The 24,220-nt window shown below is 48.7% G+C and overlaps 1 protein-coding gene across 1 annotated transcript; it reads right to left on the bottom strand.

The window, feature by feature from the left end:
* Nucleotides 1-210: 210 nt before the first annotated feature.
* Nucleotides 211-21,252, bottom strand: LOC136587699 (zinc finger protein 662-like). The gene is made up of 7 exons (XM_066586423.1): nt 21,222-21,252; nt 17,369-17,443; nt 17,180-17,287; nt 15,462-15,572; nt 3,765-3,797; nt 2,275-2,340; nt 211-2,153 (listed from the first exon to the last, which is right to left on the bottom strand). Exons 2-7 carry the CDS (start codon nt 17,436-17,438, stop codon nt 1,414-1,416), a joined length of 1,128 nt encoding a protein of 375 aa, XP_066442520.1. The 5' UTR covers nt 17,439-17,443; nt 21,222-21,252; the 3' UTR covers nt 211-1,413.
* Nucleotides 21,253-24,220: the final 2,968 nt, after the last annotated feature.

Here is a 24,220-nt window from a genome sequence, read left to right as displayed (position 1 = left end):
CTTTAAAGAAAAAAAATCTGCACTGCGCATGTGCACTGCTCGGCATTTCCACACACATCCACAGTACAGAACTTCAAGATGGACAAGGTCGACGGCCACGGGGGAATCCATGCGTGCCCGTGTGCATGAGACCTAACCAGTATAATAAATGCAGTAGTGGGGATCATGGTGGTACTGCGGTGGCCATGTTATGCAGGAGACAAGCTGGTCTTTGTAGAAAACAAAATGTTTTGCTTTTATTTGACAAAAACAAAAACACTACTTCATATAAACTACTAAAAACTCACAAGTAGAAAATAGTAGTAATCATCCGCTACAGAATGAAATGTAAGCTGTTCCTAAAGAGATAAAGAGAAGGAATTCACTATAGACCTACAGCCGAGATCCAACTCCAGAGCGCCCCCCGGGACTCATTTCACCCAGGTTTCCCCCACAAGACATTATACTCTTCTGTCTGTAGATTATAATGGAAGGCGGAAGGTTAAATCTGCATGTAATGTCCAGTAAGGTTACACTGCTCTAGTCATCCTGAACTACATCACTGTTCTACTCCTCTCACATCCAGAGCTGCACCCAGTACTCTGCTGTAACCCATCAGCTCTATGCCGACAGCTTGCACACACTGAACCAGCAGGGGATGGCAGGGACACATGAGATCACATAGAATTATAGCTAGCAGAACAGTAGCAGCTTTAGATGTGACTAAAGAATAAAGCATGATGTAACTCAGGATCCATATAAGTAAAGGATTTGCTTAGTTACTAAGCACCATTCATAGATGTAAATTGGTTGTCCCGGACCCCAAACCACTCTCTATTCTTCTACTTATGTTACATTTCTCATGTTTGTAATGGACCTAATTTTAAAAGCATGTGCCATTTCATCCATTCGGACTATGTGCCTCTGCTGTCAAATCCACTGAACCTCTGTGACGTCACAGACAACCCATGAGCCTCTGCAGCTCGGGGTACAGGTATATTATCACTAGCGGTGGGCAGTCCTTGCATTCGGATTAACTGCGCCCGCGCCATTCTTCTTCAGTGTACATCAGCAGGGACACAAGGCCGTACTCAGAGTTGGTGAAACGGCACGTTTGTAATAAGAAGTCCATTACAAAGACAGTCACTATAAGAAATAAAGGAATAAAGTGCGGTTTGGGGTCTCTTTGGGCATCTGAAGATCACATATGTGACAGATCCAAGCGCCTCACAGATGGCTCAGAATAAAGGCTAACAAGAAATAAAGAAAACGCTGGTTGGTAACTGGAAGTAGTGGCCATCGGCGCCCCTAGAGCCTCTTCTTCATCATGACATGGTAGCAGGTTAATCATCACTAATCGTTAATGTGTCACTGCAGCCATCACACAAGGTTGTACTCCCGGGAGGGACGAGCCGCGTTGTGTCTCCCTTGTGCCTACGCCCTGGTGCAGCTCTTCATCAGGTGCTTGGAGAAGCTTCTGTATGTGTAGCACTTCTTGCAGTCGGGGCAGTAGCGCATCTTCTCATGTTTGACCAACGACACTCGCGTGTCTAACATTTTCTTGCACTTCTTGCACTGGTGCGGTGTGACGCCTGTGTGTATGCGCTGGTGAACGACCAAGCTGCACTTGTGACCAAACGCCTGGCCGCACTCGTTACAGGCAAAGGGTCTCTCCCCGGAGTGCGCCCTCATGTGGATGACGTACTGAGATTCATAGTTATACTGTATCCCGCAGATGTCACAGCAGTAGCGCAGTTTGCCATGTTTCGCTGATCGGTGCTGCTCAAGCTCAGAGGCGGAGTCAAAGACGCGGCCACAGTCTTCACAGTCAAAGTCTTCCTGAGACTGTTCCGTGTGAGTCTTCATGTGCTCCTCCAGAGCCGCCTCTTCCGAGAAGCATTCATCGCAGATGTCGCACCAGTGCATCTCCTCATATTCCAGCTCATCCTTGCGCTTCTTCTTCTTCTTTTTGTCAACTACGGACTCCATTTCATCATTGGGGATCACAAACATAAGACTGGCCGTACTTGAGGAGCTCTTTATGAGCAGCGGCTTCTGGAAGGCCGGGCTGCGCTTCTTTTTCCTACCTCTGCTGGCTTTCTGTGGGCCCCACTGGGGGGTACTGGTGCCGTTCTGTGCAGTCCAGATACCAGAGCTAAGAGGCGCATCAGCATCTGGGAAGGAAGAAAATGATTAAAGAGCTATTGTATTATACATCCAATGTCCATTCCACATTCATTAACAAACACTACTACAAGTTACCCCACGCACTTCAGCACATCCCCGTGATGTTACCTGAGGAAGCATTCGTGTTGCTGACCACCGTGTACTCTTGATCACTGTCCTCTTCCTTCACGATAACTGTAAGGTGGGAAGGGAGAATAAATTACCACAAATTCTTTCTGTGACTTAAAGATGGTGGCAGCTGCAATTGCTGAGGAGCCAGTGCTGTTACACCACCTCCTTCCATAAGTCACATGACACTTCTATAATGACCAAGGGAGCGGGTGGGGGAGGGGCAGAAGCCAACACCACCTAAGGGTATTTCACACTTCATGGATTTGCCTACGATAAAGGACAATTTATACGCAACAATAATCGATTAAACGGACGAATGACTGAATGAATCGACAACTTTTTTGCATAAAATTACACATACAGATAATGGCATGAAATCATCTCTATTTTCCTCATTAGCTAAAGTTAACTTTAGCAGAAGTAGAACTAGTTGTTTACTCAGGTGGGCGTGTGTTTATGTGAGGGATTATCTGGCCAGTGGGATTCCATTTTCTCCTCCAAGCAGAGTAAACAATGTACTCATTGCGTAAAGCATACACAATGAGTACATTGTTAACTCCTCTCAAGCCACCAAAATACTGAATGATTTCCATGCAAATGGAGTGAATTTTAAACGGCCTGGCAACTATCTTTATGCCGGATAAACACCAGCGCTACACGTCAAGTGAACAAATTGGGCACGACTGCCCGCGTTTACATGTAACTATTATCGCTCACTTTCGGACGTTTGAACAAATTTTGACTGATAATTGTTGCATGGCGGATTTTAAAAGCATGTGCTTTAGTTGGACATGTACTTTCAAGAGGACCCACCATAGCAACGAGGGCTGACACTCTGATATCAGGCGTACACGTGCAGCTGATTTGCCAGTAGAGCTGAACAAGGATTATCCCGCTTCAATGGGGCCGATTCGAGGCTTTTCTGGTCGGTATACAAGTGCTCATTTTTCTCGCATACTTCTTACTTCCATGGTGCAGACAGAAATCTGTGTGGATTATTTCTCATGCATGTGCACGGGGTTACAAACACTCCACTCCACTTGCATTGGAGGTGGATGGTGAGCGGACTAGATAAGGATTTCATGGCAGAATCTGTGCTAGAATCCCCATCAAACCCGTATTTGAGCAATCAGGCTCTTGGACTGACGTCTGATTCACACAGGTGGCTCAGGAAAATAACTGGAACTTTTAAAGAAATCTGAATTCATGGAGTCCAAATGGAGATTCAGGCTGTATTTATATGGGTGATATGAATTGCACCTGACATTCTTGGGACGCGACTCGCATCACACAGCGCAGGGCACTCGGACTATAAGTCCAAATGGAAAATCACTAATGTGAATGAAACGATGCAAATGAATGGGCTCATCTTCCATATCAGACAGGATAGAACTTGGCGAGTTTAAAGGCTGTGAGACAGTGGCCTGATGACCATGCAAGTACATAATGTAAGTACAACCCCCATTATATATAACACAACTACTTACTGTCCAGGGGGAACTCCATGTCGTCCGGCATTTCTGGAAGGGAAAAACAACAGTCTTGTTATAACAGCATCTGTGTCTCCCCAAAAGGGTTACTGTATCAAGGCCAGCCCTCAATAGGAGGTCTGTCGCCTGGGACCCCCACTGATCAGCTGACTGAGGGGGCCGCAGTGCTTGTACAACCTTGTGAGTACTCAAAACACTCGATTTTCTATACTAGCCGTTCTAGGTACTGCAAGTTTGTCCCACTGAAGTGAATGTATGGCTATAAAAACATACGACGCTCTGCAGTCTGTGGCGTATATCAACGCTCTGGAGTGCGACTTTGTAGTACCATGGGCAAGGATTTTCAAGTGGCATGGCTGTTATTGATCACTGGCAGTGATTGATTCATCGAGCGCTGGCTCTGATTGGCTGAGTCATGGCCCTCAGCCAATCAAGAGGCAGCATTTCCTGGAAACGGGGATTTTCGAATCCCCGGCCAGAACAGATGCTGAAGGCAAGTGCCAAGGATCGGGGAGAAGACAGGCTGGAGCTGGTCAGCGCTTCTAGGTCATGTATGTGGTTTTTGTTGCAGCTAGGACTTATTTTAGGGCTTTTACAGTCGGATTTCCTGCTGTAAAAAGTTACATTGTACGGCATAGGGAAACATGGGCTATAAAACCTTGCATATCGCGAAACCCGTGAGGTTTTTGACTTTTAATATCCCATGCTACAAAACATCGCAAATCTGAAGGAACCTATAGGAAAGCACAAGCTTCACATACGTGGTTTGTAGCATTGTCGCAACACAAGAAACTCACATGACTGTCGCCCATGTGAAACTGGCCCTAAAGTTATTCCAAATCCCAATAAGGACCTTTTGACTGCGATAATTATGGGCCTATTTCACTAATGAGCAATGGTATGAAGTTGCTAACAAACATTTTGTCTGTCAGAATTAACTCTTTCCTAGCCTCATATATACATCCGGACCAGGTCAGCTCTGCACCAGAGCGGCAGACGAGAGATCAGACCCAGAGTTATTAATCTTATTTCGTTAGTAAACTAATTGGGATGGTAACTGTTTCTGGAGGAAGAGAATGTTATTATCTTTGGATTTGAAGGCGACTTTCTTAGCTGGGAATACCTTTTTCAGGCGCTAAAGCGTTTGGGGTTTGACCATCCTGAGAACACTATATAGTGCGCACCCATGGCGCAACTAAACATCCAGGGTTTTGAATTAGCCTCTCGCCTATGCTGTTCATCTTGGTTATAGAAACCTTGGTGGCATTTATTAGGCTGTGTCCAAACATCCATGGGTTTCCTTTGGGCAATTAGGAGCATAAATGTGCTCTTTTCGCTGATGACCTACTTTTGATGGTCTCGTCCACCCTGACTACCCTCACTAACGCATTTCATCTGTCGTAGAGATTCTCTGTAATTTCTAGAGTTGAATGCCACAAAATCAGAGGCCCTTAAGCTAAACCTGCACCACAAAGTAGTGAAACTGCTTCAACTGAACTAGGACTTTAAATGGAATGCAGAGAGTTTGCCATACTTTGAGGGTACTAGAGCCTCCATGCCCGCAAATATGACATCTTGTATTCAAGCTAGAGGCGGTACAACAGGGTACTAGAGCCTTCATGCCACCCGTATCACATCTTGTATCCAAGCTAGAGGAGGTACAACAATGTACTAGAGCATCCATGTCCGCTCGTATCACATCTTGTATCCAAGCTAGAGGCAGTACAACAGAGTACTAGAGCCTCCATGCTTGCCCTTATCACATCTTGTATCCAAGCTAGAGGTGGTACAACAGAGTACTAGAGCCTCCATGCTTGCCCGTATCACATCTTGTATCCAAGCTAGAGGTGGTACAACAGGGTACTAGAGCCTCCATGCCCATCCACATCACATCTTGTATGCAATCTAGAGGCAGTACAACAGGGTACTAGAGCCTCCATGCCCCCCCCCCCGTATCACATCTTCTATCCAAGCTGGAGGTGGCCCAACAGAGTACTAGAGCCTCCAAGCTCGCCCGTATCCCATCTTGTACCCAAGCTAGAGGCAAAACAACAGGGTACTAGAGCCTCCATGCCCGCCCGTATCACATCTTGTATACATGCTAGAGGCAGTACAACAGGGTACTAGAGCCTCCATGCCCACCCGTATCACGATCTTGTATCCAAACTAGAGCCGGTACAACAGGATACTAGAGCCTCCATGCCTGCCCGTATCACATCTTGTATACATGCTAGAGGCAGTACAACAGGGTACTAGAGCCTCCATGCCCACCCGTATCACGATCTTGCATCCATGCTAGAGGCAGTACAAGTTGCTAGAGCCTCCATGCCCGCCCGTATCACATCTTGTATCCAAGCTAGAGGCAGTACAACAGGGTACTAGAGCCTCCATGCCCGCCCGTATCACATTTTGTATCCAAGCTAGAGGCAGTACAACAGGGTACTAGAGCCTCCATGCCCGCCCGTATCACATCTTGTATCCAAGCTAGAGGCAGTACAACAGGGTACTGGAGCAGAATTCGACCCTGATCAAGCCACCGACCCTGCGTACCTGTTGTTTATGTAGATACAGGATCCAACAGCACTCACTCAAATCAAAAAATAAGGAGAGGAGGAAGAAATATAAGCAAAGCCATGTGGGGTCAATGAACAATAAAAAACCCAAAGAGTCCTAATATCAGTAAAGATACGGCAGCATCCAAGGTAGAAAAAACTTGTTCAAACCTTTATTCGTTCCATATTAAAACAGGGAGGACCGGCAACGTTTGGACCTATGTGGTCTTTGTCAAGCCAGCGTACCTGTTGTCTTCTTCGTCTGTACGGCGGATGGTCCGGCCATCGCACATGTGCAGTACAGATTTTCCTGCGTTGTCGCTAGGCGATGACGTGGGTCCCGCAACCTTTCTGCATTGACTTTGACGGAAGCCATCCTTGCGGGGCCCACAGATAAATGGAGCATGCTGCAAATTTTCTTCCACAAGCAGAAATCGCAATTGATTTCCGCTTTTGTGCATGAAAAATCACTTTGCCTTACCATGCTATGGGCAGTATTTGCTATGGAACCCTGGGGCAGACACCCGCTGCGGATTCCGCAATTAAAATCCACCCGTGTGCATGAGGCCTAATTGTAAGCTGGAGCATCAGTACAATGGGCAGATAGATCCGCTGGTGTCACAGGATTTATTTTTGCACTGAAATGAAGTCTTCAGAACGGTTTTCAACATGTGCTTTGAAACATGGATTGATATGCACACTCTGCTCCAGAACGCTTGTCATAAGCCGAAATATCGCTTCGTGGTTTACGTTATGCGATATTAAATAAGGCAGGAAAAAGGATTTTTTTCATATTTAACAAAAAATCTCTTTCTATGTGGAGAGCAAGTGGCAAGATAGTTACAAAACGGGTTATATGACATCAGCATATCCTCTTTGTTGGCCACTGCATTGGGAGACACAGGAACCATGAGGTATAGGCTGCTGACACTAAGAACAAATAGTAATCTCCTCCTATGCAGGCTATACCCACCTATCTCAGGGAGCTAACCAGTTTGTGCCCAAGCAGTAAGAGAAGCAAAAAATTTAAAAAATAGTAAAGAACAGTTGTCAGAAACAGCGGGAAGAGTGTGCAAACCAACGACAAGCGGAGAAAACTGAAAAATCGAAGGTTGGGAGCTGTGTCCCGCAATGATGGTATGCCTCCAGAACTGCTAAAAGGATCCACTGGGAGATAGTCGCCGTAGAAGCCAGCATTCCCTTATGTCTGTCGTCTGGGATGACGAAGCTAGAGTCTGAGCACATGAAAGAAGATGTGGCGGACAAGTACAGGTGAATGGCCCGCTCCATGTGGAAAGCCTTTTCCTTGGGATGGAACGGGAAGGGCAAAAGGCAGCACAATCTCTTTGTTCAGGTGTATATAGAGCCTTCAGCACTACGTTGTCCTGATGAAGAGCCAAAAAGTGGGAATGGCAAGAGAGAGACGCCAGTTCTGAGACTCTCCTGATGGAAGTCACCACGACTAAAAAAGACACCTTCCAGGAAACATCCTTAAAGTGTTCGGAAGAGGGAAGACTGAGAGCATCCAAGTCAGGGTTAAGGTCCCATGGTGGAGCAGGGGGCTATATGAGCTACTTCATGGAAGAAAGTCCTAACATGGGATCTGGATGCCAAAGCCCTGGAGGGAGCTTAGAGCCAACCCCGCATCTAAACCTGACTGAAGAAAAGACAGGATCGAAGGCAGGGAAAAAACCATGGGAGAAATTAGCTATTTCCCCCATGTTTTTCTGTTTTGTTTATTTTCATGATAAGCACCGTGTGGGTTATACAATGTAGTAGTTTTTTTTGTCTGGGTCATTATGAATGCAGCGATACCAAATGTGTGACTGTTTCTTTTTTCCCCATATAGTAAAAGGTGGGGTTTTGACATTTTTATTATTTTTTTTAATACTTCTTTAATAGAGATGAGCGAACGTACTCGTCCGAGCTTGATACTCGTTCGAGTATTAGCGTGTTCGAGATGCTCGTTACTCGAGACGAGTACCACACGATGTTCGAGTTACTTTCACTTTCATCTCTGAGACGTTAGCGCGCTTTTCTGGCCAATAGAAAGACAGGGAAGGCATTACAACTTCCCCCTGCGACGTTCAAGCCCTATACCACCCCCCTGCTGTGAGTGGCTGGCGAGATCAGGTGTCACCAGAGTATATAAATCGGCCCCTCCCGCGGCTCGCCACAGATGCGTTCTGACAGAGATCAGGGAAAGTGCTGTCTTGCTGGAGCTGCTATAGGGAGAGTGTTAGGAGTATTTTAGGCTTCAAGAACCCCAACGGTCCTTCTTAGGGCCACAGCTAACCGTGTGCAGTAGTGTGGAGGCTGCTTTTTGCAGTGTTGCACATTTATTTTTTTTGTATATCGGCCGTGCAGAGCATTGCGCCCTGCAGTAATTATACATAGTCCAGGGCCAGTATTGGTGGTGAGGCAGGGACAGAAGACATATATTTATTGAATATAGGCAGTGGGCCTTTCCAAAAACATTTGGGGAAAAAAATCTATTTGGGCTGCCTGTGACTGTCCTCAGTGTACTGGGTCTCTGCTGGGGGTAGTTGCCCTAATTCATACGCAGCCAGCTAAGTGTTACAGCAGGCTTGCGCAAAATTATTTCCTGGCTCTGTCTGGGCTGTTAAATCACCGCTGTATTCCAGTCCACAGTGCAACAGTCTGCAGTTATTTTACATACTCCAGGGCCAGTAGTGGTGAGGCAGGGACAGAAGACGTATTTATTGAATATAGGCAGTGGGCCTTTCCAAAAACATTTGGGGAAAAAAATCTATTTGGGCTGCCTGTGACCGTCCTCAGTGTACTGGGTCTGTGCTGGGGGTAGTTGTCCTAATTCATACGCAGCCAGCTAAGTGTTACAGCAGGCTTGCGCAAAAATAATTTCCTGGCTCTGTGTTGGCTGTTACATCACCGCTGTATTCCAGTCCACAGTGCAACAGTCTGCAGTTATTTTACATATTCCAGGGCCAGTAGTGGTGACGCAGAGAGAGAAGACATATACAGTGTATATAGGCAGTGGGCCTTTCCAAAAACATTTGGGAAAAAAAATCTATTTGGGCTGCCTGTGACCGTCCTCAGTGTACTGGGTCTGTGCTGGGGGCAGTTGTCTTAATTCATACGCAGCCAGCTTAGTGTTACAGCAGGCTTGCGCAAAATTATTTCCTGGCTCTGCTGTGCGTTCCGTAAGCGAAGTCAGCCTCCAACCACAGGCCAATAAGCGGCACATTTAATTACAGCGTTCTGTTTCTGCACTACTGGTAATACACCATGCTGAAGGGTAGGGGTAGGCCTAGAGGACGTGGACGCGGGCGAGGACGCGGAGGCCCAAGTCAGGGTGTGGGCACAGGCCGAGCTTCTGATCCAGGTGTATCGCAGCCGACTGCTGCGGGATTAGGAGAGAGGCACGTTTCTGGCATCCCCACATTCATCTCACAATTAATGGGTCCACGCGGTAGACCTTTATTAGAAAATGAGCAGTGTGAGCAGGTCCTGTCATGGATGGCAGAAAGTGCATCCAGCAATCTATCGAACACCCAGAGCTCTGCGCCGTCCACTGCTGCAGCTCTGAATCCTCTGGCTGCTGCTCCTCCTTCCTCCCAGCCTCCTCACTCCATTACAATGACACATTCTGAAGAGCAGGCAGACTCCCAGGAACTGTTCCCGGGCCCCTGCCCAGAATGGGCAGCAAGGGTTCCGAATCCTCTCCCACTGGAGGAGTTTGTCGTGACCGATGCCCAACCTTTTGAAAGTTCCCGGGGTCCGGGGGATGAGGCTGGGGACTTCCGGCAACTGTCTCAAGACCTTCCAGTGGGTGAGGAGGACGATGACGATGACGATGAGACACAGTTGTCTATCAGTGAGGTAGTAGTAAGGGCAGTAAGTCCGAGGGAGGAGCGCACAGAGAATTAGGAGGAAGAGCAGCAGGACGATGAGGTGACTGACCCCACCTGGTTTGCTACGCCTACTGAGGACAGGTCTTCAGAGGGGGAGGCAAGGGCAGCAGCAGGGCAGGTTGCAAGAGGCAGTGCGGTGTCCAGGGGTAGAGGCAGGGCCAGACCGAATAATCCACCAACTGTTTCCCAAAGCGCCCCCTCGCGCCATGCCACCCTGCAGAGGCCGAGGTGCTCAAAGGTCTGGCAGTTTTTCACTGAGAGTGCAGACGACCGACGAACAGTGGTGTGCAACCTGTGTCGCACCAAGATCAGCCGGGGAGCCACCACCACCAGCCTCACCACCACCAGCATGCGCAGACATATGATGGCCAAGCACCCCACAAGGTGGGACGAAGGCCGTTCACCGCCTCCGGTTTGCACCGCTGCCTCTCCCCCTGTGCCCCAACCTGCCACTGAGATCCAACCCCCCTCTCAGGGCACAGGCACTACCGTCTCCTGTCCTGCACCCACACCCTCACCTCCGCTGTCCTCGGCCCCATCCACCAATGTCTCTCAGCGCACCGTCCAGCCGTCGCTAGCACAAGTGTTGGAGCGCAAGCGCAAGTACGCCGCCACACACCCGCACGCTCAAGCGTTAAACGTGCACATAGCCAAATTTATCAGCCTGGAGATGCTGCCGTATAGGGTTGTGGAAACGGAGGCTTTCAAAAGTATGATGGCGGCGGCGGCCCCGCGCTACTCAGTTCCCACTCGCCACTACTTTTCCCGATGTGCCGTCCCAGCCCTGCACGACCACGTCTCACGCAACATTGTACGCGCCCTCACCAACGCGGTTACTGCCAAGGTCCACTTAACAACAGACACGTGGACAAGCACAGGCGGGCAGGGCCACTATATCTCCCTGACGGCACATTGGGTGAATTTAGTGGAGGCTGGGACAGAGTCAGAGCCTGGGACCGCTCACGTCCTACCCACCCCCAGAATTGCGGACCCCAGCTCGGTGGTGGTATCTGCGGCGGTGTATGCTTCCTCCACTAAACCACCCTCCTCCTCCTCCTCCGTCTCGCAATAAAGATGTGTCAGCAGCAGCGGTGGGCAAGCGTCAGCAGGCCGTGCTGAAACTACTCAGCTTAGGAGATAAGAGGCACACGGCCCACGAACTGCTGCAGGGTCTGACAGAGCAGACCGACCGCTGGCTTGCGCCGCTGAGCCTCCAACCGGGCATGGTCGTGTGTGACAACGGCCGTAACCTGGTGGCGGCTCTGCAGCCTCACGCACGTGCCATGCCTGGCCCACGTCTTTAATTTGGTGGTTCAGCGCTTTCTGAAAAGCTACCCATGCTTGTCAGACCTGCTCGGAAAGGTGCGCCGGCTCTGCGCACATTTCCGCAAGTCCCACACGGACACTGCCACCCTGCAACATCGGTTTCATCTGCCAGTGCACCGACTGCTGTGCGACGTGCCCACACGGTGGAACTCTACGCTCCACATGTTGGCCAGGCTCTATGAGCAGCGTAGAGCTATAGTGGAATACCAACTCCAACATGGGCGGCGCAGTGGGAGTCAGCCTCCTCAATTCTTTACAGAAGAGTGGGCCTGGTTGGCAGACATCTGCCAGGTCCTTGGAAACTTTGAGGAGTCTACCCAGATGGTGAGCGGCGATGCTGCAATCATTAGCGTCACCATTCCTCTGCTATGCCTCTTGAGAAGTTCCCTGCAAAGCATAAAGGCAGACGCTTTGCGCTCGGAAACAGAGGCGGGGGAAGACAGTATGTCGCTGGATAGTCAGAGCACCCTCCTGTCTATATCTCAGCGCGTTGAGGAGGAGGAGCATGAGGAGGATCAGGAGGAGGGGGAAGAGACAGCTTGGCCCACTGCTGAGGGTACCCATGCTGCTTGCCTGTCATCCTTTCAGCGTGTATGCTCTGAGGAGGAGGAGGATCCTGAAAGTGATCTTCCTAGTGAGGACAGCCCTGTGTTGCGTACAGGTACCCTGGCACACATGACTGACTTCATGTTAGGATGCCTTTCTCGTGACCCTCGCGTTACACGCATTCTGGCCACTACGGATTACTGAGTGTACACACTGCTCGACCCACGGTATAAGGAGAACCTTTCCACTCTCATACCCGAAGAGGAAAGGGGTTCGAGAGTGATGCTATACCACAGGACCCTGGCGGACAAACTGATGGTAAAATTCCCATCCGACAGCGCTAGTGGCCGAAGGCGCAGTTCCGAGGGCCAGGTAGCAGGGGAGGCGCAGAGATCAGGCAGCATGTACAGCACAGGCAGGGGAACACTCTCTAAGGCCTTTGACAGCTTTCTGGCTCCCCAGCAAGACTGTGTCACCGCTCCCCAGTCAAGGCTGAGTCGGCGGGAGCACTGTAAAAGGATGGTGAGGGAGTACATAGCCGATTGCAGCACCGTCCTCCGTGACGCCTCTGCCCCCTACAACTACTGGGTGTCGAAGCTGGACACGTGGCCTGAACTCGCGCTGTATGCCCTGGAGGTGCTTGCTTGTCCTGCGGCTAGCGTCTTGTCAGAGAGGGTGTTTAGTGCGGCTGGGGGAATCATCACAGATAAGCGTACCCGCCTGTCAACCGACAGTGCCGACAGGCTTACACTCATCAAGATGAACAAAGCCTGGATTTCCCCAGACTTCTCTTCTCCACCAGCGGACAGCAGCGATACCTAAACAATACGTAGGCTGCACCCGCGGATGGAAGCATTGTTCTCTATCTCCATCAAAAATGGGGACCTTTTAGCTTCATCAATCTGTGTATAATATTCCTCCTCCTCCTCCTGCTCCTCCTCCTGAAACCTCACGTAATCACGCCGAACGGGCAATTTTTCTTAGGCCCACAAGGCTCAGTCATATAATTTTTGTAAACAATTTTTATACGTTTCAATGCTCATTAAAGCGTTGAAACTTTCACCTGAACCAATTTTTATTTTAACTGGGCTGCCTCCAGGCCTAGTTACAAATTAAGCCACATTAACCAAAGCGATTAATGGGTTTCACCTGCCCTCTTGGTTGGGCATGGGCAATTTTTCTGAGGTACATTAGTACTGTTGGTACACCAATTTTTTGGGGCCCTCGCCTATAGTGTAATCCAATTAATTTTTTGCCCACCTGCATTAAAGCTGACGTTACATCAGCGGTGTTGGGCACTGCAATGGGATATATTTATGTACCACCGGTGGGTTCCAGGGAGCCACCCATGCTGTGGGTCCACAGGGAGTTGTAACTGCATGTGTCTACTTCTAAAAAACCCCAGTCTGACTGGGGCATGCAGTGTGGGCCGAAGCCCACCTGCATTTAATCGGACGTTACCTCAGCTGTGATGGGCACTGCAATGGGATACATTTATGTACAGCCGGTGGGTTCCAGGGAGCCACCCATGCTGTGGGTGCACACGGAATTCCCATTGCGGAGTTGTACCTGCCTGTGACTATTTTTAAAAAACCGCGGTCTGACTGGGGCATGCAGACACCTCGACAGAATGAATAGTGTGTGGCACATAGGTTCCCCATTGCTATGCCCACGTGTGCAGCTCCTGATGGCGGTGGTACAGGATTATATTTCTCATTGCTTCTATACAGCATTGTGGGCTATCGCCCCGCCCCTTTTAAAGAGGGTCGCTGCCTAGCCGTGCCAACCCTCTGCAGTGTGTGTCTGCGGTTCCTCCTCATGGCAGACGCACTTATAAATAGACATGAGGGTGGTGTGGCATGAGTGCAGCTGAAGGCTGCGCAGGGACACTTTGGTGTGCGCTGTGGACACTGCGTCGTGCGGGGGGGGGGAGGAGGGGTTGGGCAGCATGTAACCCAGGAGAAGTGGCAGCGGAGTGTCATGCAGGCAGTGATTGTGCTTTGTTGGAGGTAGTGTGGTGCTTAGCTAAGGTATGCATTGCTAATGAGAGCCTTTCAGAAGTAAAAGTTGTTGGGGGGGGGGGGGGGGGCACTCTTGCCGCTATTGTGGCTTAATAGTGGGACCTGGAAACTTGAGATGCAGCCCAACATGTAGCCCCTCGCCTGCCCTATCCGTTGCTGTGTCGTTCCCATCACTTTCTTGAATTGCCCAGATTTTCACAAATGAAAACCTTAGCGAGCATCGGCGATATACAAAAATGCTCGGGTCGCCCATTGACTTCAATGGGGTTCGTTACTCGAAACGAACCCTCGAGCATCGCGTTAATTTCGTACCGCGTAACGAGCACCCGAGCATTTTGGTGCTCGCTCATCTCTATTCTTTAACTATTCATTTGTGTCCCACTAGAGGACTTGAATATCAGCATCTTTTATCATTCTTCTAATACACTACTATACTTCAGTATAGCAGTGTATTAAAAAGCCTACGAAGCTCAGCCATAGCTGGCAGACCCAGAAGCTTTATTCAAGTCTCCAGGTGCCATAGCAACCCATCAGGAAGCCGCAATCGCATCGCGGGTGTCCGATGGGTGACAGAGGAAACCACCTTCCTCTGTCAGCCTTTTACATGTCGCGGTCGAACTGACCATGGTATGTAAAGGGTTAAACAGTGGGGATTGAAGGTTTCTTCGGTCCCGACTGTTAAAGCAAGTGCCAGGCTGTCATCTGACAGCTGTCGTAAGCACCTGCTTCCCCTTCACGGAGAACCCGTATCAGGCTTCTCATGCAGCTGCCGTCAAAAGATAGCGCTACAGAATAAAGCCACTTAATGGCCATCAAAAAAAAGGGAGCAGTCGTTATGGGGTTAATTCAGGTTTGTGGCATTATTTTTTTGAGGTTGATAGGCGATATGTTTTGTGTGCCTTTATTTGTTGGTTAAAGCACCTGTGAAATCCATACTTGCAATATCATCTCCTTCTGCCAATCAGCTCCTAATTCGTCGGGATTTGAATCAAGTGGGATCGTGAGCCGATCCCCCTCCATGCACGGCAGGTACCCGCTGTCTTTGACAGCTGACCGTAACAAACACAATCAGCTCTGATGCTGATCGCAGCTTTTAATCCTTTAATTCCCCTTGGTTATAGTTTGGGGGGTCCCAAGTGACCCCGTTCGATGAGATTGTGAGTTGTTGTTCGGTTGTCATGGCAGCCCAGGGCCTTCTGAAGGCCCCAGGGCTGTCATGTATTTCTGCCCATTAGGACAGGCCTATGTCCTGTCCTAATAGATTGCTGGCAGAAATAGCATATATTTTAAAACTAATTCCAGAAGGGTTCACTCACAAGAAGTAACTGTAACCTTGTGATAATAGAACCAACCAACCTCTTTTCTTCGGAATGCTCTTCCTGCGCCGGACCTTGCCTGATGTCATGGTTGTTGCCATTATGAGCGGTACAGAAACCGATTCTGGGGTATTAATAGATTCAGGGGTACCTAAAAGATACAATACAATGATGCAGCAATTCTAGATAGCTGTCTGAATAGAGAAATGTCCCACCCCTCACTTGTGTGCTCAGCCGGACAAATGGCCACTCTGCTATAAAAGCTTCAGCATTGTGACTGCAGTCTGCAATGCACCGTCCACCTCTAGATAATACAACCTAACATACATAGCATCATCTAGATTGGGGAACACAACCCGCGGCCAGCACTGCTGGGCAGAAAGACAGCTGGCTGCTCTGCCTGTGCGATCCGCTGCGTCTCTGTACGAAGACCGCTGGGGAGCTGCTCAGCAGGGTTAAGCGGTTATTGAAATAATCGGGTTGGGAGTGACCGACCAGATTTTAAAAAATAATTGTGAATTGGGACTCCCAATTCTGACTACTATTAAAATCAATAGGATTAAAAGTCAGGTTCTCTAATTTGGCCTCCTTGAACAGTAGAGGAGGTCGTGGTGGCAGCAGCGGTCCAGTGGTCAGCACTGCTGCCTTGTAGTCATGGGGTCCCAGGCTCAAATCCCCATCACAGTCATATTCATACCTACCACTCCAGGACTGCAAGGCAGCAGTGTTAAGCCAACACACCTGTCCTTTCTGGTAAAAGAAAAGAGAAACAATATTTTGGCGATTCTTGCTAAAAGTTGAATTGGGATGATCTGATCCAATTCAGCGAAAATCGGCCCAATTCTACTGCAGAGTAATAGTAAAGTATATTCCTAGATGCCTCATTAACATACAGAGCACAGGCCGTTAGTCGGCTTACTGTAGAAGTGTGAAGGTGAGTTCAGAAACACAAATGACACTCTTCGAATCATATATCTGCATCTCTCCACACACTATAGTAGTCCGAGAGGGGAGGAACGTGGTAACAGATTGCCTTAAGTTTTATTGTGGCCCTGTGAAGTTGAACAACATAATACGACCCTCGGACCATAAAATATTGTGCACCTTATCGAGATAAAAATACAGTGCAAATCCTTTACTACGTCATCAAGGCCGGCTGCACACCAACGGATTTGGATTGCGGAATCCGTGATCATCAACCGTGCTGACAATCCACGGCATTTTACATCCATTAGCAAGAATAGAACATTTGCATGTCCGCTCACAAAGGCAGACAGTGATTGTGAATACCGTTCACAGAATTAAAAGAAATTACAGCGCGGTCTATTTTTGCGCGGATTTTGAGGTGGATAGGTGGCAGGAAAAACACAGATTCCAAAAAATAATCTGTACTGCGCTTGTCTGACGGTGGCTCACTGCAGCCAAACAAGTATAGAAAAATAAGAAAAACGGCAGGTACGCGGGGTCGCCGGGCGGGCACAGGGTTGGATTCCGCTGCGGGCTCCCGCATGCAGAATCTGACCCATTTGTGTGCAGCCGGCCTAGGGGGTCTTGATAGTTCCTAGGCCGGATTATCAGATATTTTGGATTACTAGACATTTGATGGGAAGGTCTGTAACTCCTTCTTGTCAAGATTTTGTGAATTTGTGGCATCTATTATTCTTTAAATGAGTGAATAATTCATCCTAATGGCTATCTGAGGAATATATTGCTCATCCCTACTCACTTGTAGACAATCCCCAGGGGAAGCCCTCTTACCTGGCCTCTCAGGGGATGAGTCCGAGTTTGATGTAATGCAGCTCGGTTGCACGGGCAATGTCTGGGGTGATGGAGCCGCCATCTTCACCTCGCCGGAGACGTTCACAGCTGAGTAGTAAGCATTGATATAACATAATGGTCAGGAACCAAGTGCAGCAGCAGATGTAATCTCACCTGTCAGTCACTGACCTGGAGATCCACAGTCCTGCTGAGGGTCATCAGCAGCCAAGCAGTCACCGGCGACCTCCAGATCCATCATCAGGACTAAGAACAAACACAAGACACTCGCTATAACAATCGGCTATAGGGTAAAGTCCGACTTCTAGCTTACAGCCTGTGCCAATGCTCCACGCACAGTTTACACACACATTGTGTATATATTATATATTAGGTGTGAGATAGGGGATTAAGGGCTTCCTCACACGAGCGTATGCATATATATATTCGGCAAAACGCGCAGCTTTTGTACTGGGTGTGGACATGCACATTTGCTGCATAATTTACACATCTGCAGGTTTTTTGAGTGTGTATTGCCTACATGTGTACCGCGTATTTTACGCACACAAGAAAAACGCAAGCAGATCCAAAGAATGACCGTCTCGTGTCTCCTACCAGTAGCACAGTGAATAAGCATGTAACATGCGCATTAATTTCAAATTTTAGGCACCCATAGACTAGAATAGATATATTGTGCACCAAAGTAGGACATGCTGCAATTTTCTTCCTGCCCGTAAAATGCGTATGTTTAAACACCCAATGCAAATCAATAGGGTTTTAGCACAAATACACTTGTGTGAGGGAGCCCTACAACTGACTGCAATGACCCCAATTAAGAGATACTATGACATCAGAGCAGAACCTGGCATCCAAGCTGAAGTTACATGTTTATCATTGTATAATAAGAGGTATATACTCATGCCAGACAATACCAGTATTATACCTTAAGCCCCGGGACAAGTGTCAAGCACTCCATTGCCCAACAGCCGTCCCAGCAATGACGCTCCTGTGCGTTTGGCTCACAGCTTTTCAAAGTGTATGGCCAGTCTAAACCATCAGCCCTGATCAGAAAACTGGGGTGATGTGACCCCCCTCATATAATATCCAAATAGAGAGCGTATAAAATGGGCTATAAAAGGTTATAATAACCTATCTACACGGTGGCTCCACCGGCAGAATAACGAGTGCAGCTCTGGAGTATGGCTACACACCACACTGAACGCACACTCGGGGAAACCACACGTGGTTTGGCTCTTTCCGTTGCGGTTGTCTGATCCTTTAGGGACGCGGCCTAGTTTGGTACTAAGGTATACAACGACTCTTTAGTCTTTTAAGCTCCACTTTTTAAAATCCATCTCTTTTTCTCTCTCTGCTGACATGGCCACACGAGGGCCTGTTTATTGCTTGGCGAGCTGTAGTTTTTTAAGGCATGATTTTGGGGTACCTATGTATTGTTTGGCTTTTATTCTTTTTTTTTTTTGGGGGGGGGAGTGAAGACACATGAACTCTGTCAATGCTTCTCAGCACTCAGTATGCCGTATGAAGGACACGGAAACTTTTTCTACAGGTATGACGATTCTAAAATTATATAATTATTCCATTTTCGCACTATAAAAGTAGTTTTTGGCATCGCTGCATACAAAGAGCCAGAACGGTTTGGTTTTTCCACGCACAGAGTTGTGTGAGCACAATGTGGTTTTTATTGGTGCATTTTGGGGTACACATTACTTTTTGGATAACATTTATTGCGATTTTATGAGGCGAAATTAATAATTTGCATTTTGGCTCAGTTTTTAACTTTTTTAGTAGCATCTGCTGTGCAGGATGACAAGTGTGTTCACTTTATTATACAAGTCATCACCAATGCGGCGATTTTGTTTTAAAGATCCTCTAGGAAACAATGGGGACTCCTTGTGAAGAATCGCCTAAACATAGGAGGTGCCGCGACTCTTCAATATTGTAGCATCTCTGCGAGTAAAAAAAATAATTGCTCAGACAAAGCAGCAGGTTATTAACCCGCGCGAGTTCTGTCCATATCGCTATTGGATGGCACTCACGTGTCACTACACCCCAGGGCTGGGGTCACATGGGGCTGATTTCCAGCTGAATGCCCGCCTCCAAACCCGCACCATTTAGTGCAGATTTCACCCCTCACGAGGGGGTGTATTGCGCAGCAGAGACAGCGACGTAATTAACATGCCGTGGATTTGAATTCCGCTCCGCAAGGGAGTTTCCGCACCGTTCTGTGCGAGTTATTTCTACAGTTTGTGAATAAGAGTTTCGAAATGTGGTCCACTGTGCTGCTACTGTAAATCCTGTGCGGAGGGTCCGCATGGCAATTCCACCCTGTGTGAACCTAGCCTTAGGCCTCATGTCCACGGGATAATTGTGATTTTAAACTTGCAGCGTTTTTCCCGCACGCAGATCCGCGCTCCATAGGGATGCATTGGACACCCGCAGCTAGTTAATACCTGCGGATGTCATTTTCCCCTTGAGGCGCGGATTGCGTCTGCGGGAAAACACCCGCGGCATGCTCCATTTTAGTGCGGGTCTCCCGCAGGCTTCTATTGAAGCCTATGGAAGCAGTCCGGATCCACGGTACACCCGCGCCTGAATTTCTGCTCTCCGCGCGCGGGAGAGCAGGCGTTTAAAAGAAATAAAAATGGAGTGCCCGGCGCACATCCGCTGGGCCGGAGAAAGAAGATCCGGCCGCGACGGGGGGCAGGTCCGCAGCGTCCGGACAGGTAAGGAAATTCTTATTTTTTTAGCATCATATCTGCGGGAAAGGAGGGACCCGCTGCGGGATTCTCCATGAAGAATCCGCGGCGGGCCTGATTTTTCCCGTGGACATGAGGCCTTAGGGCGGCCTCACAAGAGGCTGTGAGGAAACATGGTCACTGCAGCAAGGATCCTCATTCATTAATGCGGTTTGAAGCCGTACATAATCTACGTGTTGCGTGCGTGACTGCGCATAGTACTGTACTTTTTGTGCAATACTCTTTCCATGGATTTCATGGCTCTTTAAAGCCTAATGAGTTCCTGATGTGTACTTTTTCCCGCATTCTGCACAGTGTCACACCCTTACGTATTTTCGCACCCCGCATAGACTTCTAGGGGACTTTTACTGCACAAAACGCTTATGAGAACGAACCCCATAAAATCTATGGGTTCTACTCTGTGTTTAGCGTGTGCAGATTTTGCGCATGTGAAGAAGCGCTTACACTGGGTTCACACGGGGCAGAATTTCCATCTGCAATCTTATGCCCGAGACTAAGCCGCAAAGTGGGCGAGATTTGCAAAAATCTCGTCCACACGCTGTGGACAAGCCGCAGCATGTCAATTGTCACAGCGTTTCCGCTGCGGGCCCTCTACTCTCTATAGGGAGAGATATTCTCAGCGTAACAGAGGTGAACAAGCCGCTTCAAACCCATGCGCAACGGCGTGGGTTTTGAAGCTGCGTAAGTCTCGCAGAATTTCTGTGTGGTCCCGCTGCAGACATACTGCGGCATTTCCATCCCGTGGGAACTCGGCCTTAGGGTGCAATCACATGGGTGACACCAGTCGCACGTGACTCGCATTGCACGGCACAACTGTATGTTCTACTCTCGCACAAGACTCGCCTCGCAGCAGCGCCTATTGTAAACACACCCATTGCAGATACGAGGCTGTATCTTCCTGCACAGAACCAGCCCGTGTGACTCCCCCTGATGTACGAGGTGTTAGCCAGCCCTCCTGCGGGGGCGCACATGGCCCCTGGGGTCAGGCACACCTCCACTGTGAAACCTTTGTTTTATTGTCCTCCACTGGAAGAACTGCAGCAGACAAGCAGCAGCAGGACATGCCGGTCTGTCGCCACCTACAGAGAAGTCCCAACTTTTCCCCACTCAGCGGGGGGCGCGGAGACTTCTGCTGCAGGAGCTGTATCCTCACACAGCGGCACCCCGAGCCCTCCCGCCCGTGTGACGCCACAGCAGCCGGTCCGTGGAGCCCCATCCGCACCAAGCACGGACACAACAAACACAGCACACACCTGGCCGCACGTCACCTCTAGAATGAAGTTGCTCCTTGTAGGTCTGATGACGTTGATGTCACGTGGTCGCGTGGTCACATGACTGGGTGGGGAGGGGCGTATTCATAATGCAGCTCTATGGGAGGGTGATTGCGCTGCCCTCACATTGTACAAGGAGACACCCGCAGCGAATAGTTGGCTGCTTCGGATGTGAGACCGGCAGAGTGTGTTCATTGTGCGGCGCGGGAATGAGGGTTTTTTAACCACTTAAGGTCGCGGCCTATTTTGGCTATAAAGACACAATTTTGGGGGGATTTTCATCTCCACTTTTCAAAAGCCATAACTTTTCCCCCACCCCTCGGCCGGTAGAGGGCGTGTTTGCCAAACTGTGTTTTCTGTTGGTACCATTTTTGGTGCATATAATGCATTGTAAAGCTGTTTTTGCAGGACAGGAAGAGAAAACATCAATTCTGCTGTTTGAGGATTTTTATGTACGTTAAATCATACAACATAAATGACACAATACGTTTTTTGGGGGATTGGTACAATTATGACAATACTAAAATTATATATTTTTTAGGTTTTTAAGACTGCATTCAAAGTCCCATAACTATGAATTCTCCATAGACGGAGCTCTGTGGGCTTGTTTTTTGCATGATGAGCTCTAGGTTTTATTGTGTTTTTGGGGAGGTAAAATAAAATAAGCATTTTTGCCCCATTGTTTTTAGTTACTTTCGTTACAGATTTTGCCCTGCAGGATAAATATTGCGATCTATTCATTGTACAGGTTGTTACGGATACAACGATACTACATTTATTTATCTTTTTATACAAAGAGGGGAAAGTGTGCAAAAAAAACCTGTTTATTTTGTTACTATTCCCCTTTTTCACATTTTTATGTCCATGTAGGAAAATTGAAGCAGACAAGCTCGGATCGCCACTTCTGTACTGCAGTGCATTGTCGCTTACAATAGTGGACACAAGCCATGGCAGGCTCACATCCGTTTGCCATGGCAACATAGCTCTCCGCAAATACATAGTGGAGGGCCAATGACGTTACAGAGGAGCGCATTCGCGGTGTCTCACAGCAATAGTATATAAACACTTGCATCGAGAGAGCGCGCATGTGCGGTGCGGCAATAGCCGTGTGTGGAGCGGGTTCGGCTCTTAATTCTGCTCCATACAAACTCTACGTACCCAGGATATATGTATGTATGTCCTGTGGCACTAAGGGGCAGGGATAGTATTTTTGGGGCGCAGTGTTTATACATCCCTGAAAACTATAACGCCCAATGTCCACCGGCAAAATTGAATTAATAAATCCCTGTGGGTCTCCCGCACGCGTGATCCGTGCCCATAGGGAATCATTGTCACCCGCGGATGTCATTTTTCCTGGCGTGCGGATCGCAGGTGTGGGAAACTACCTGCAACATGCTCCATTATGTTTGTTTTTCCCACACAGATGGCTCCCGTGGCTTCCATTGAAGCCTATGGAAGCCATCCGGTCCCGCGGCACACCCGCAGCTGTTTTTGTGCGGTGTTCAAAAAAAGTGTGCACAGCGCTGGCGTGTCGGGCACATCCACCGGGCCGAAATAAGCAGATCTGGCCACAAAGGAGGGGAGATCTGCAGCGTCCAGGCAGGTAAGTATAATAGATTTTCTGGCCTCATGTCTGCGGGAAAGAAGGGACCCACTGCGGGATTCTGCATGGAGAATCCGGGCAGGCCTGAATTTCCCCCCGGACATGAGGCTTTAGGCAACTATTTATACTAAGCTTTCTGCTGCGCTAATACACTGTTACAGAAGGAAGAGATACACAAACCACGCTTCCTTCCAACGAACACCTGGTCACATGTAATACAGGAATCGGCAATGCCGACGCCGTTCCTGCAAATGTACAGCGGTAGCAGTGGGTGGAGGGGAAAATAAAATGTCTCTTCTTGATTCATACACTCCCCACAATACAAGAGCTGCGTCCTGCAAACAAGTAACATTTTCATGTATAACAAGTTCTTAAGTCCCCACTAATTCTAGGGGAATCAAATCAGAGGATGCGGAATGGGACATTTGTCTTCCAAAATGTACAACACACAAAGTGTAAAGTATAAGAATGGGAAGTGTCTACAGGGGCCAAATGAAGCCGACTGGCCAATGCCTCTAATACTCTGAGCTCATCTGGTGATGGAAGATGATGATGTGGGCAGGGCAGGTGTTACTTAGGGGATGATTGGACCCTTCCAGTTAGACACTGATGTTTTTGACACCAGGATGGGTATTTCCTCTATAAAAGTTCAGCTTCTGGCCTTTCTTCCCCAGATCATTCGCAGCAGTCATGTTTTCTTTTCTTGTGTGCTTTAGGCTTCCTTCACACGGGCGACACGGCATTGTGGCGAGAAAAATCACAGCAATATCGCCTCACTGCACCGTGCGATATCACTGCGTCTTCTCGCGGCAATACCGCGATTTTGTAGCACTACAAAGTCGCGCAACTTTGTAGCACCACATGTGGGGATTTTTTGGGGGGTGCGATGGGGGGGGGGGGGGGGGGGGGCTTGAAATATAAGCCCTACCCCGAAAATATACCCTAACTGCAGAAAAAACGTAAAAAAAAAAAAAGCATACATCACCTAGACACGCTGTCCATGGCTCCGCTGCAGCTTCTCCCCAGCACTTGTCTTCTTCATCTCTGTTGGCTCTCCTGGAAGCGCTAGCTGTGATTGGCTGATGCTTAGCCAATCAGAGCCAGCACTCGATAAATGGCTGTGATTGGTTCATCGAACACTGGCTGTGATTGGCTAAATGTCAGCCAATCACAGCCAGCGCTTCCCCGGCCAGAAGAGATGAAGGAGAATAGTGCCGGGGACCGGGGGAGAAGATGTGGCCAGGCTGACAGTCCCGGAGAGGTGATGTATGTGTTATATTTTATTTTTCCTGCAGCTGGGGCTTAAATTAGGGTTTTGACAGTAGGATTACCGACTGTCAAAGTTGCATCGAACCGCATGAAAATTGCATTTTCGTGCAATGCGATGCAACAG

This window comes from Eleutherodactylus coqui, chromosome 13, assembly GCF_035609145.1.
Source record: "Eleutherodactylus coqui strain aEleCoq1 chromosome 13, aEleCoq1.hap1, whole genome shotgun sequence".
In the NCBI taxonomy this organism is placed as follows: Eukaryota; Metazoa; Chordata; class Amphibia; order Anura; family Eleutherodactylidae; genus Eleutherodactylus; species Eleutherodactylus coqui.
Note: the sequence above shows the minus strand (reverse complement) of the source record. Positions and strands in the feature narration are given on the sequence as shown.

Coding starts and splice junctions, on each gene's coding strand:
- LOC136587699 (XM_066586423.1), bottom strand. CDS start 17,438: ATGATGGATCTGGAGGTCGCCGGTGACTGCTTGGCTGCTGATGACCCT. Junction 15,573..17,179: donor CTCATCCCCTGAGAGGCCAG/GTAAGAGGGCTT, acceptor TGTATCTTTTAG/GTACCCCTGAATCTATTAAT. Junction 3,798..15,461: donor GAGCATTCCGAAGAAAAGAG/GTTGGTTGGTTC, acceptor TTTCCCTTCCAG/AAATGCCGGACGACATGGAG.